This window comes from Arvicola amphibius, chromosome 6, assembly GCF_903992535.2.
Source record: "Arvicola amphibius chromosome 6, mArvAmp1.2, whole genome shotgun sequence".
Lineage (NCBI taxonomy): Eukaryota > Metazoa > Chordata > Mammalia > Rodentia > Cricetidae > Arvicola > Arvicola amphibius.
Genome location: NC_052052.2, coordinates 20,368,309 through 20,380,915, shown reverse-complemented (window position 1 = coordinate 20,380,915; position 12,607 = coordinate 20,368,309). Strand labels below are relative to the sequence as shown.

The following is a 12,607-nucleotide window of genomic DNA, read 5'->3' as shown; positions in this document are numbered from 1 at the left end:
GCACTCTTTAAAATAATAGTAATAATAAATAAAATTTAAAAAATTTAAAAATTCATATTTTATGTGTACGGGTGTTTTACCTGCACGCAAGTCTGTACACCCATCGTTTGCCTGATGCCTGCAGAAGAGAGCACTGGGTCCCCTGCAACTGCAGTCATTCATGAGGGTTGTGGGCTCTCCTGAGTGCTGGGACTCTGGGCCAGGGCCTTGTAGCAAACAAATACTCTTAACCACTTAATGCTCTCTCCAGCCCCAGAGACACTCTGGATGTTTAACATAATAGCTGTGTCTTACCAAGCTGCCAATGTGTTAAGACACTAATGGCATATTCTCTCTCTCTTTTTGTTAATTTAAAATTATTTGTTCTTATTGGTGAGGGCATGCTCTGGAGATGGGAGGACAACTCTGTAGGGTGTTTTCGTCTTCCACCTTTGTGTAGGTTCTGGAGATTGAAATGCTGCAGGCTTGCCTGCTTACACAGCAAGTAATTTCATTTGTTAAACCATGTTTCCCTCACAGTCTTTTGTTTTGCATGTTCTCGAGGATCAAACCCAGGACATTATATGTGCCAGGTAAGTGTTGCACCACTGAGTATATGGCCAGGCCTACCATCAGCCTCACATATGCTAATACTATATTGCTTTTGTTTGCTTTCTGAGACAGTTTCAAACTGCCATGAACTTTTTATGTAATCAAGGATGGCCTTGAACTCCTGATCTTGTATTTTGCCTGCAGGTATGTTTGTATGAGGGTGTCAGATTCCCTAGGACTGGAATTAAAAACAGAGCTGTCATAAGGGTACCGGAAATTGAACCTGGGTCCTATAAAAGAGCAGCCAGTACTCTTAATCACTGAGCCATCTCTCCAGCCCCTGACTCTTGCTGCCACTATTTCCAAAGTGCCAGGATTATAGGCTCAAGACAACACACCCAGTATTTTAGTTCTTACCATCTTGTAAGATGGTAATTACTTCCTATGTTTTACATATAAATATATGGGCTTCAAATGATAAGAGAGAGCCAGGTGGTGGTGACACACATCTTTAATCCCAGTATTGGGGAGGCAAAAGAAAAAATAAAAACAGGTCAATCTCTGTGAGTTCAAGGCCAGCCTGGTCCACAAAGTGAGTTCCAGGGCAGGCTCTGAAACCCTGTCTCAAAAAAAAAAACCAAACAAAAACAAACAAACAAACAAAACAAAAGAGAAGTGAGTTCCCAAGAACGTAGAGTGAAAAGATTAGCTTAGTTTCTAAATTTCCGTTCACTGGCAATTTCCCAGTCAATACTTTAACTCTTTAGTCTTCAGCTGCAAGGATCACCTAATGACAGGTATCAATCTAAAAGCTCCTGTTTCTTTGGGTTTGTGTTTTTAAGGCATGGTCTTGCAATAGAGCCCAACCTCAAACACAATCTTCCTGTCTCAGCCTCCCAATTGTTGGGATTACAGGTATGCCGCTTCACCATGCCCAGTGAGGAGGGGGTGGAGGTGGGGAGGACGGATGACTAAGCATTGAATCTAAGTCTTTGCATAGGTCAGGCAAGCATTTTACTACTGAGTTTATGCCTCTAATCTTCTGGCCTTGAACTTGCTCTGGAGTGCACCTAGGACCTACACCTGTGATTCTTTTGCCTCAGTTTCCCAAGTAGCTAGATTTACAGATTCATATCATAGGCCCCATGGGTTTTCTGTTTTATTTTAATTTTAATCCCCCCCCCCATGGTACTCAGGGATCCCACATTGAAACTCAAGCTAAACATTTTATCCCACCTCTCTTGGTACAATTTTTATAGATAAAACCTTTTTTTTTTGGTTACTGTAACATATTGATAGTAAGTGATCAAGTGACAGCCAGGTCTACCATTTTTTTTTTTGAGACAGTTTTTCTATGTAGTGCTGGCTGTACAGGAGCCTGGAACTCAGAGATTGGTCGGGCTCTGCCTCTTGTGGGCTGGGATTAAAGGTGTGCACTGCCATGCCTGGCAAGTCGGCCATCTTAACCGACAGTGTCAGTAGATACACTGCATTGGTAGGGACAGAAAAGAAGGCACAAAAGGGCAGAAATCATATGCTGGGAGCACAACTCAGTAGTGGAGCATCAGCCTTGCCTGAACAAGATTTCAAGTTCCATTCCCAGAAATGTAAAAACAAAAACATACAGAAACTCTCAACCATCATGCTTAAGTCAAAGGCACCGGATAGAATGGCAGAAAGACTTACCAATTCCTTCTTCAATTTTGTGTATCGTGTGAGCTTCTACGGCTACAACTGCTGCGTTGTTCTCTGACCCAGCATCATAAATCCTGTTGTAAAAGTGTCCATCGGTAAACAAACTACATAAATCATGAAAAAATTAATATTCACAGCACGGAGTTAAGACATTTGTCATCTATCCCAAAAGGAGTAAAGTAAATGTATTCTATCACACCACCTGAGTACTTTGACAAGTTTTCCACTTACTTAAATTCCAAAAGGTCCAGAAATGTTTACTGCCAGGAAAATTAAACAATTCACCTCACCCCAAGTAAATTACTATTTGCTACCTGTACACCTTTGCTACTGCATTACACTGACTTTTTCCTTGATAATTTTTTAATACAAAACACTTTTAATAATTTATTTATTTGTATTTTCTGTACACTGGTGTTTTGGTGTTGGATCCCCTGTAGGAGTTACAGACAGTTGTGAGCTGGGAATTGAACCTGGGTCCTCTTAAAGAGCGGTCAGTGCTCTTAACCCTAAGCCATCTCTCCAGCCTTTTCTTTAATTTTTAATTTTTTTTTGTTTTTTGAGAGAGGATTTTCTCTGTGTATCTTTGGCTGTCCCGGAACTCACTCTGTATACCAGGCTGGCCTCAAACTCACAGGAATCTAAAAAGTTTTTACACCTCGATAAATCTCTCCACCATCGCAATAACCCAAATCAGACCAAATCAAACCGAATTAGAAAAAGCCCAGGTTAAAAAAAAAAAAAAAAAAAAAAAGCCCAGGTTTAATGGCTACCAGTGCTCCCAGGGGGAGACCGGAAAACCACGTGTTCGTACTCTGGGGGACAATTTAAATACCCTATGGGAGTGGTCTTGAGCCTCTCTGGGGAGGGGTCACCGTTTGGCGGGATTATTCTGAGGTGGAGTCTGGACTGAGGCAATTCCCAGAGAAAGGGGTTTAAAATGGAATTTTCCAGCCTGGCTGTGGTGGCACACTCAGGAGGCAGAGGCAGGTGGATCTCTGTGAGTTCAAGGCCAGCCTGGTCTACAAGACCTAGTTCCAGGACAGGCTCCAAAGCCACAGAGAAACCCTGTCTCGAAAAATCAAAAAATAAATAAGTAAGTAAGTAAATAAATAAATAAATATATAAATAAATAAACAAAATAAAATGGAATTTTCCAAACAGTCCAAACTCCTTGGATACATGGATGGCTGGGGTGAAGCTCCAACCCAAACAAGATCCACCTGCCTCTGCTTCCCTGTGTGCTGGCGTGCTGGCTGGGATTAAAGACATGCGCCACCACCTTCTGGCTTCTTTAATAACTTTAAAGATTTATGTTACTTATGTGTATAAAACCATGTGATTGCTCGTATACACACACACACACACACACACACATGTGTAAGTGCACGTGTGTATGTGCCTAGAAGAACAGGATGGGCTGTCAGAGCCCATGGAGTTGTGAGCTACCAGATGTGGGTATTGGGAACCAAACTTGGGTCCTATGGAAGAGCAACATGCTTTCTGTAACTGCTGAGCCAACTCTTCAGCCCCTTCCTCAATAACTTTAAATCACGGTTCTCAACCTTCCTAATGCTGAGACTCTTTAATACAGTTCCTTGCTGGGTGGTGGTAGAACACACCTTTAATTCCGACACTTGGAAGGCAGAAGCAGGCAGATCTCAGTGAGTTTGAGGCCAGCCTGGTCTACAGAACGAGTTCCAGGACAGACTCCAAAGCTACAGAAAAACCCTGTGTTTTAAAAAAAAAAAAAAAGCCTTTCCAAAAAATTTACTTGACAAAAAGTAGAACGAGCAGGCAGCAAAAGACAAGAAGCAACACAATGACCCAGAAATGATGACCCGTGCTGAAATCTAGACAGTTTAGCATTGTTCCATTTTTTTGTGTTTTAAGCCCTTCAGGGCATCAGAACTAAATTATCTGCATAAACCAAGTACACAGAAACAAAAACGTGAAACAGCCCCAGTGAAGCAGTAGTCACTAGAGCGCCACCAAATAGGAGGCTGTGCAATCTGCCTGAGGCCACAGCACTGTGAACACACCTCATGTCATCCGCCCTTAGAAGCTAACCAGAGCTGGGCCTGTTTAGGACTTCGACAGGGTAGGCTGGGTAAAGCAGATCTTCCTCAATGTCTCTACAGACATAGGCTCAGATAACCTAAAGTGATACCCTCCTGTATCATTCACTTCTGCAATTAGCCTAACGGGTTAATTCTTACACCTTCTTACTTGAAGGCGCAGTCTGTACATTCCTCTTTGCACAAATGCTGATCCACTCCATGGTGACAGCTCTAGTGCCAACCTCCCTGTGAACTGCACGCCACAATGCCACTAACTGCTAAGTGACAAGCCAAGCTGGGCAGTGATGGCACATACCTTTTACCCTAGCACTAGGGAGGCAGAGACAGGTGGATCTCTGTGAGTTCGAGGCCAGCATGGTCTATAGAGTAAGTTTCAGGACAGGCTCCAAAGCTACACAGAAACCCTGTCTCGAAAAACAAAAAACCAACAACAAAAAGTCAACTCTTGATCCCCATACTTCCATCCTTGTCACTGGTGTCACCTGGCACACAGGATAAGACCTGGTGGTAATTGCTTCTATTCCTTTCCCTGTCTTGACTGTTTCTTTTTTTTTTAATAATTTATTTGTATTTTATGTACATTGGTGTTTTGCCTGCATGTATGTCTGTGTGAGGGTGTCGGATCTCCTGGAACAGGAGTTATAGATAGCCGTGAGCTGCCATGTGGAAGAGCAGTCAGTGCTCTTGACCCCCAAGCCATCTCTCCAGCCCTTTGACTGTTTCTTTTAGACTAGTGGAGATGAAACCAAGACCCTTACGTATGCTAGCTAGGCACTCCATGACAAAGCCACATACCCAGCCCTTTGGTTGGATTTCTCCTGTTCCCCTCAGCTCCTACACAGCTGTCAAATCTTGTCAGACAGACCTCTTTAACACCAGTGGTCCTCTCTGCCTCTAATATCATGGCTACCACCTTCACTCAGGTGTCATTATGTTCAGCCTGGAACAGCTTGCCCACCCCATCTCATTAATCCTGTAACTCCTACCAGAGTAATAATGCGATTCTCTTCTTTAAAACATTTAAAAATTTGTATTTATTTGTTCTGGCAGTTTTAGGGACTGAACCCAGAATCCAGGGGTCTATGCCTGAGATATATCTATATCTAGATATAGATAGGTAGATACATGATAGACAGACAGACAGACAGACAGACAGAGACAGAGACAGATAGATATATAGGCTGTCCTTGAACTCAGAGATCTGTCTGCCTTAGCTGGAAGTAAAGGTGTGCACCACTACCATCCCGCTTACTTTTTTACTTTTTATTTTGAGACAAGGTCATAGTAAATTGCTTAGGCTGGTCTAGAATTCCAAGTGATCCTTTTGCCTCAGATTCCAGTGTTGAAATTGCAGGCATTGCCATCATTCCCAGCTTTAGTTGTTAGGTTTATTTTTAATTTTTTGCACTTGGTTAGGGATAAAACTCAGACCCTCATGCTCCTAGGCAGCACTGAATCAACTGAGATATACCTCCACCTCCACGTGTCTTTTTGCTTGTTTATTTTTTGTTTTGTTTTTTTTTTTGAGACAGGGTTTCTCTGTGTAGCTTTGGAACCTGTCTTGGAACTCACTTTTTGGGCCAGGATGGCCTTGAACTCTCAGTGGTCCACCAGCTTCAGTCCAGGAGAGCTGGGATCAAAGGCATGCCTCAATCAACAATTCACAGATAGTCCAGTCACAATTACGGACACTGATAGAGGACAAGGTTAAACAGAGGGTCCTTCCCCTTCTCTAGACAGGTATTCCACCTGCCTCAGGAGATCAAGATGTCACCTTGAGCAGAATAGGAGGGTGGTTGGAACTCACAGCAGTGACTGACATTCAAGGCTCCACCCTGTGCTAACTTCCTGCCATTTTCAGGATAAACTCTGTGGCGTTGTTCCTATTGAATGTCTTCCCTGTGGGTCACTGACTACAAGAGATGTCATCCTGCACTGATAAGTAAGTCACTGAAGGAGCACAGTGTTTCAGGACAGGCGAAGTTAGGAGCCGTGCTGCCCAGGACTCACTCAGATGTCAGCCTGGACAGTGCAGGGGCACTTGTCACCAAGAGCTTTCCAGCGTTGTCACGCTTACGATCAAGACTCTGAGATAAGGCTGGCTATGATGTTTAGTTGGTTTTTGTATAATCACTCACTGATCTGTGCAATCAAAAAGTACAACTGAATGCTGAGGTTAAATGCACAATAGCAACCTTTAGGTCTGTGACGTGTCTGATGCGTTGCCAAAGTCTTTGAGTTCAGAATATAATTTCAATGGTAGTTATAAAACCGTATGAACAAATCAAATAAAGGCATGATAATTTAAACCTGCAATTAAAGGTGTTCATCACAGCCAGATGGTGGTGTCCTGTGCGGCGCCTTTAATCCCAACACTCAGCACTCAGGAGGCAGAACCTGGTTTATTGAGTGAGTTCCAGAACAGTCAGGGCAATTCTTCTGGCCTCTGTGGACGTTGCATGCACATGGTGCTCAAACATACATGCCGTCCAAACATCCATACACATTAAGAAGCAAAGAATAATATCAACAAAATGAAAACAAAAACTATTCATTATGAATCCAAAATGGAAGCCTGGAAAGTCAAGAATGGTGACAAAATCTTGGTACCTCCATTTCTTCTGAGAACTCTAAATATGTTAGAGCCAGGCGGCGGTGGTACACGCCTTTAATCCCAGCACTCAGGAGGCAGAGGCAGGCGGGTCTCTCTGAGTTCGAGGCCAGCCTGATATACAAGCGCTAGTTCCAGGACAGGTTCCAAAGCCACAGAGAAACCCTGTCTTGAAAAACAAAAACAAAATAAATAAATACGTTATGTGACATGAATTCTAATTGGTTTTGTTTTTTTGTGGGGTTTTTTGTTTTTTGTTTTTTTGGTTTTTCATGACAGATTTTTCTTTTGTAGCTTTGGAACCTGTCCTGGAACTTAGTCTGTAGACCAGTTTGGCCTTGAACTCACAGAGATCTGCCTGCCTCTACCTCCTTAACACTAGGATTAAAGGCGTGCACCACCACTGCCAGGCTCTAATTATTCTTAATAAAAATCCAGAGTCAGATATTAGGAGGTAAAAGCTGAGAAATAAGAGAAGCAGAGCAGCCAGCCACTAAAGAGACCTTTTACCTCTACCAATGCTCAGACCAAAGGGGCGATCCTGTCCTCAGACTGCACGCTCTAACTCCATCTCCAGACTGCGCAGCCTTCGTCTCCTCCGCCCAGCTACATTCCTTCCCGTCTCCACCTCCTTAGTGCTGGAATTAAACGTGTGTGACTCCTATGTCCTGGGACTAAAGGTGTGAGCCAATACCACCTGGCTTTCAGTGTCAGAGCTCTGCACTCTGATCTTCAGGCAACTTTATTTGTTATCACTGCAATGTTATAAAAAGAGACTTACTTGAAAAATTAGTAAGTATTTAGTGATGGCTTTATTTTATTTGAGATGCTGGAGATGCAACTCAGGGCATTCTGCATACCAAAGAAATACTGAACCACTGGGTGACATTTCCAGAAGATTCTTGTAGTCACTGGGCCTTTTCACTGGAAATTTGTTTGTTTTGAGATTGTGTTTCATGTAGTTCAGGCTGGTCTCAAATTCGCTATATAAGTATAAAAGAATCTAAACCAAACCAAACAAACAAAGCCAGGCCATGAGTTCAAGACCAGCCTGGTGTACAAAGTGAGTTCCAGGACAGCATCTCTGTGCACACATGGGAAGACTGTTCCAATCTACTTTATTGCCTAATGCATTCCTGCAAACATGTACATAAAGAATACCTGGATAAGTAAAATATGAATAAGTTTAGTGCTCCATGCTTGAAATTCCAACACTTAAGAAGCTGAGACAGGAGGATATGTAGTTTAAGGTCTGGGCTTCATGATGAGGTTAAGACTGTGTTTTGGCCGGACAGTGGTGGTGCATGTCTTTAATCCCAGCACTCAGGAGGCAGAGGCAGGTGGATCTCAAATTCAAGGCCAACCTGGTCTACAGAGTGAGTTCCAGGACAGTGAGGGCTACACAGAGAAACCCTGTCTCAAAAAACAACCAAAAAAAACCACTGTGTTCTTCCAAAGGACCTACCCACATCCAGTGACTCACAACTTCCTTTACCTCCAACTTCAGATCTGGCCCCCTCTTCTGGTCCCCGTGTGCACCTACACTCATGTGCACATTCCCTTGCAAAAGTACACCCAAAATTTTAAAAATTAACAAAAGATTAAACAAACAGAAAGTTGGAGGCAGTCTTGCATACCCTAATCCCAGCATTGGAGAGGGAGAGGCACAGGGTTGGGAACACAAGGCAAATCTGTGCAGCCCAGCAAGACTCTGTTTCAAAAGAAACAGACAAAAATGCATGAAGTAGCAAATTCTCCTCCATGGCCTCTCCTGGCCCCACCCCCACCCCCGGCTTTTAAACCAGCCTTGGTCCTCGGGCCAAAAGTCTCTTTTTCTTGGTCCAGGTACACCTCAGCTTTTCTTTGTTTGTTTTCGTGATTTGTGTGTGTGTGTGTGTGTGTGTGTGTGTGTGTGTGTGTGTGTGTGTGTGTTTGGAGACACGGTTTCTCTGTATAACAGCCCTGGGTATTCTGGAACTCAATCTGTAAACCAGTCTGGCCTCGAACTCACAGAGATCCTCTGCCTCCCACCACTGCCCGGCAAAAGTCAATCTTTTTAAAAAGTCTTTTTTAAAGACTCAGTAGTGGTGTGCTGCTGGGAATTGAACTCAGGAACTCTGGAAGAGCAGTCAGTGCTTTTAAACACTGAGCCATCTCTCCAGCCTCTTGTTTTGTTTTGTTTTTCAGGCTTTTTTCCCCCAATATTTATTATGTATACAATATTCTGTCTACGTGTATGCCTACAGGCCAGAAGAGGGCACCAGACCTCATTACAGATGGTTGTGAGCCACCATGTGGTTGCCGGGAATTGAACTCAGGACCTTTGGAAGAGTAGGCAGTGCTCTTAACCTCTGAGCCATCTCTCCAGCCCTCTTGTTTTGTTTTTAACGACAGGATTTCTCTCCACAGCCCTGGCTGTCCTGGAACTGACTCTGTAGACCAGGCTGCCCTGGAATCAGAGATTCACCTGCCTCTGCCTCCCAAGTGCTGAGAATAAAGGTGTAAAGGCACCACTGTCTGACCTAATTTTTTATTTTATTTTGTATATATTTAAAAAAACGACTGCCCTTTAAAGTCAGGAATAACAGCACATGAGAAGCACTGAGAAGGCTGAGGCAGAAGAATAGTTAAACTCAAGTCCAACCTGGGCTATATAACAAGACCTTGTTTTAAAAAGGAAAGAAAACCAGACGGACACACTTTTTTTTCCCCCACCCAAAACAGAGTTTCTCTGTGTATCCCTGGCTGTCCTAGAACTCACTCAGTAGACCAGGATGCCTTGGAACCCAAGAGATCCGCCTGCCTCTGCCTCCCAAGTGCTGGGATTAAAGACGTGCGCCACCACTGACCTGTTTGAAAGAAAAACTTAAATTTTACCTTTTAGGGCTAGCCTATAGCATAGCTCAGTGGTAGGTGACCTGTGCATGAGAGAGGCCCCGGTTTGATTCTGGACATTGCGGAAGCATTTAGTCAACGTTCCTTTCTAGCTGATCCTGAGCTCTGAACTTACAGGCCGCTCATCCCTGCCCGTCTTCACGACATAAGGTTCCAAACTTACATGCACTTTTGTTTTACAGCTAGACCGCAAGCTTCGCGCTGGTGAAGACCTTGTGTTTTATTTCTTCTAATGCTGCTATAACGCATCATCGTGGTGGTGGAGGATAGATACTTGGGACAGGCTAAGCTTCAGCATTTGCCGATCCATGCAAGTTTTAGAGTTTATGTTGGAAATGGTTTTGGAGGTGCCTTGTTTTGTCTCTCAGTCAACGCTGCATTTGAGAAATATGCACATGGGCCCTGGGCTAAACAATGTGGACAGAGAAGATGAGGGAGCCATGGAACTCACCCCCAGAGAGCTCACACTGTAAAGACAGGGGCACTAGGAAACCGCTGCTGTAGTGAGTAGTGAATGGCAGCTTGACGTGGCTGTGCACATCTGTAATCCTGGTAATTGGGAAGAAAAGGCAGGAAGATCAGGTATTCAAGGCTACCCTTGCAACATAGTAAGTTTGAGGCAAGCCTGGGCTACATGAAACTGTCTCAAAAATTACAAAAATAAAAATGAATAAATAAGACAAAAAGCCCTAAGATGACAGAGGGATCTTCTCACCAGCTCTGACGGTGCTGAGCGCTCATGGTGCACTAAAACCCTGCACAGCTCTTTGCCCATCCTTTACTCTCCGAATAATACATCCTCAGAACGTCCAAATCTCTCTCCACTTACCCTTGCTGCACAGGCTGTAACTGCAAGATCACTTGGGTTTTAGTGTCTTCAGGGCTCTCCCCGTCATTTCCTTCAGTGGGTACCACAACCACATCTCCCACTGGGACACTCACTTCCGCATTAGCCATCTTTCACATGAAGTCAGCTAGCCGGGGCTGCTGTGAGAAACAAGAAGCGTGAGTAACTTCATCTTGAAAGGCACAACTGCAGGAAGGGAGTGCCGAGACAACAGACAGCTCTGAGCACCCTGGACTCATCATCCTCGGCAAAGAACGAGGCCCGAGAGGGAGCTGACAGGAGCTGGCACAGGCTCTTAGCATGCTTCGTAGTCCATGTGACTCACCCAGTCGTTTGCCAGAGCCAACTCCACCAGCTCTCAGACCTAACTGTACATCTCCTCTCCTCTTAAGTTTAGAGCCATCAGATTGGTGGTTTGGGATTGCAGCACTGGGATTACACACAGCACTGAAATTAAGAGCACTAGAATTTAAGGTTTTGTTGTTTAGGGTTTTCTTTGTTTTGTTTTTGAGACATAGTCTCACTATGAAATGCTGTCTGACCTGGAACTCAGTAAGTATACCAGGCTGGCCTCAAACTCAAAGATGAGCCTGCCTCTGTCTCCTGCTTCTGGGGTCAAAGGCCTTTGTGGGTTTTGTTGTTGTTGTTCTTTTGGTTTTTCAAGACAGGATTTCTCTGTGTAACAGCCCTGGCTGTCCTGGAACTCACTCTGTAGACCAGGCTGGCCTCGAAGTAACACCTCCCCACACCCCTGCCTGCTGAGTGCTGGGATTAAAGGTGTGCCACCCCCACCCCGACCCCCTGGTTGGTTTTGGTTTTGAGAAGGGAATATCAATAAATAGTCCAGGCTGGCTTCAATTTGCTGATCCTCCACTTCTGCCTCCCAAGTGCTGGCATTACAAGCATGCACCACACCTGGCTTGTTTTTTTCTGTAGATTGATTTACTACATAGACTGGCATCCCAAAGAATGGGCCCTAAAAAGTAGGAATTGTACCTATTTTAAGCACAAGTAGAAGTTACATATCAACTATGTATTACATACAGTGCTCTATCCTTTATATTCATATCTGAGTTCAGCTGCATAGCTGTTAATAAATGCTGAATTCACTGTACAATCTCTAAGACCTTTCTTTCCTTCCTTCTGCCCTCTTTCTTTCTTTCTTTCTTTCTTTCTTCCTTTTTTTGTGTGTGTATGTGTGTGGTCCTGCCTGTCCTGGAACTTGCTCTATAGACCATACTGAGCTCAAACTCAGAGATCCTGCTGCTGGGATTAAAGATATGAACCACCACCAAGAAGCCAAGAATTTTTCTTTTTTTCTGAAGCCCAGCCTAGTCTCAAACTCAAAGCAATCCTTCTGCCTCAGCTTCAGTGAGCTGAAATTATACGGTATGAGTCACCAAGTCTGGCTCTAAGAACTTTATGTTCTCGTTTTATTTTTAGAGATAGAGTCTCAAATGGCTGACTTGGAACTTGCTCTGGAGCTGAAAATGACCTTGAACTTCTGATCTTCCTGGTTCCACCAGGAATAATGGGACTAAGGTTTACACCTTAGTATACACCCACAAGGGTCCCAGGAACATCTCAGCTCTTCAGAGTGAATAGAGATGACCTTGTCTGACAGCTCCTTGCAGAGTTACTGAGGAAACTATAACCAAGTGCCATGTGCTCCTTCAGTCTAAAATACTAACCCAATCTTTTTTATTATTATTGTTGTTGTGTTGTTTGTATGTTTATGCACACACATGTAGACATCAGTCAGAGGACAACTTCCAGGAGTAGCTCTCTCCTTCCACCATGGGATTCGGGTAACAACATCAAGTCATCAGGCATGTGTGGCAAGCACTTTTACCTATTTCGCTATCTTGCTGTCCCCACTGTCCCACGCTTTATGAAAACACAGAGGGTCTCAGGACAGCCTGCAGTTGTTAGCCTTTAGAATTCAGG

At 43.9% G+C, this 12,607-nt stretch overlaps 1 protein-coding gene across 3 annotated transcripts in view; it reads right to left on the bottom strand.

Annotated features, from left to right (window-relative positions):
- Window positions 1-12,607, bottom strand: part of Gmeb1 (glucocorticoid modulatory element binding protein 1) — a 39,550-nt gene that overhangs the window by 18,877 nt on the left and 8,066 nt on the right. The window contains exons 1-3 of one of the 3 annotated variants that reach the window (XM_038335456.1): window positions 10,643-10,776; window positions 10,265-10,362; window positions 2,218-2,300 (exon numbers count right to left, since the gene is read on the bottom strand). Coding sequence is in view for 2 of the 3 variants with exons in the window: in XM_038335453.1 (XP_038191381.1) it covers window positions 2,218-2,300; window positions 10,643-10,770 (211 nt within the window). In the remaining variant the exon portion in view is untranslated. Of the gene's footprint in view, window positions 1-2,217; window positions 2,301-10,264; window positions 10,363-10,642; window positions 10,801-12,607 lie in introns of those variants that run through there. The other 2 variants (XM_038335453.1, XM_038335454.1) reach the window with 2 other exon arrangements.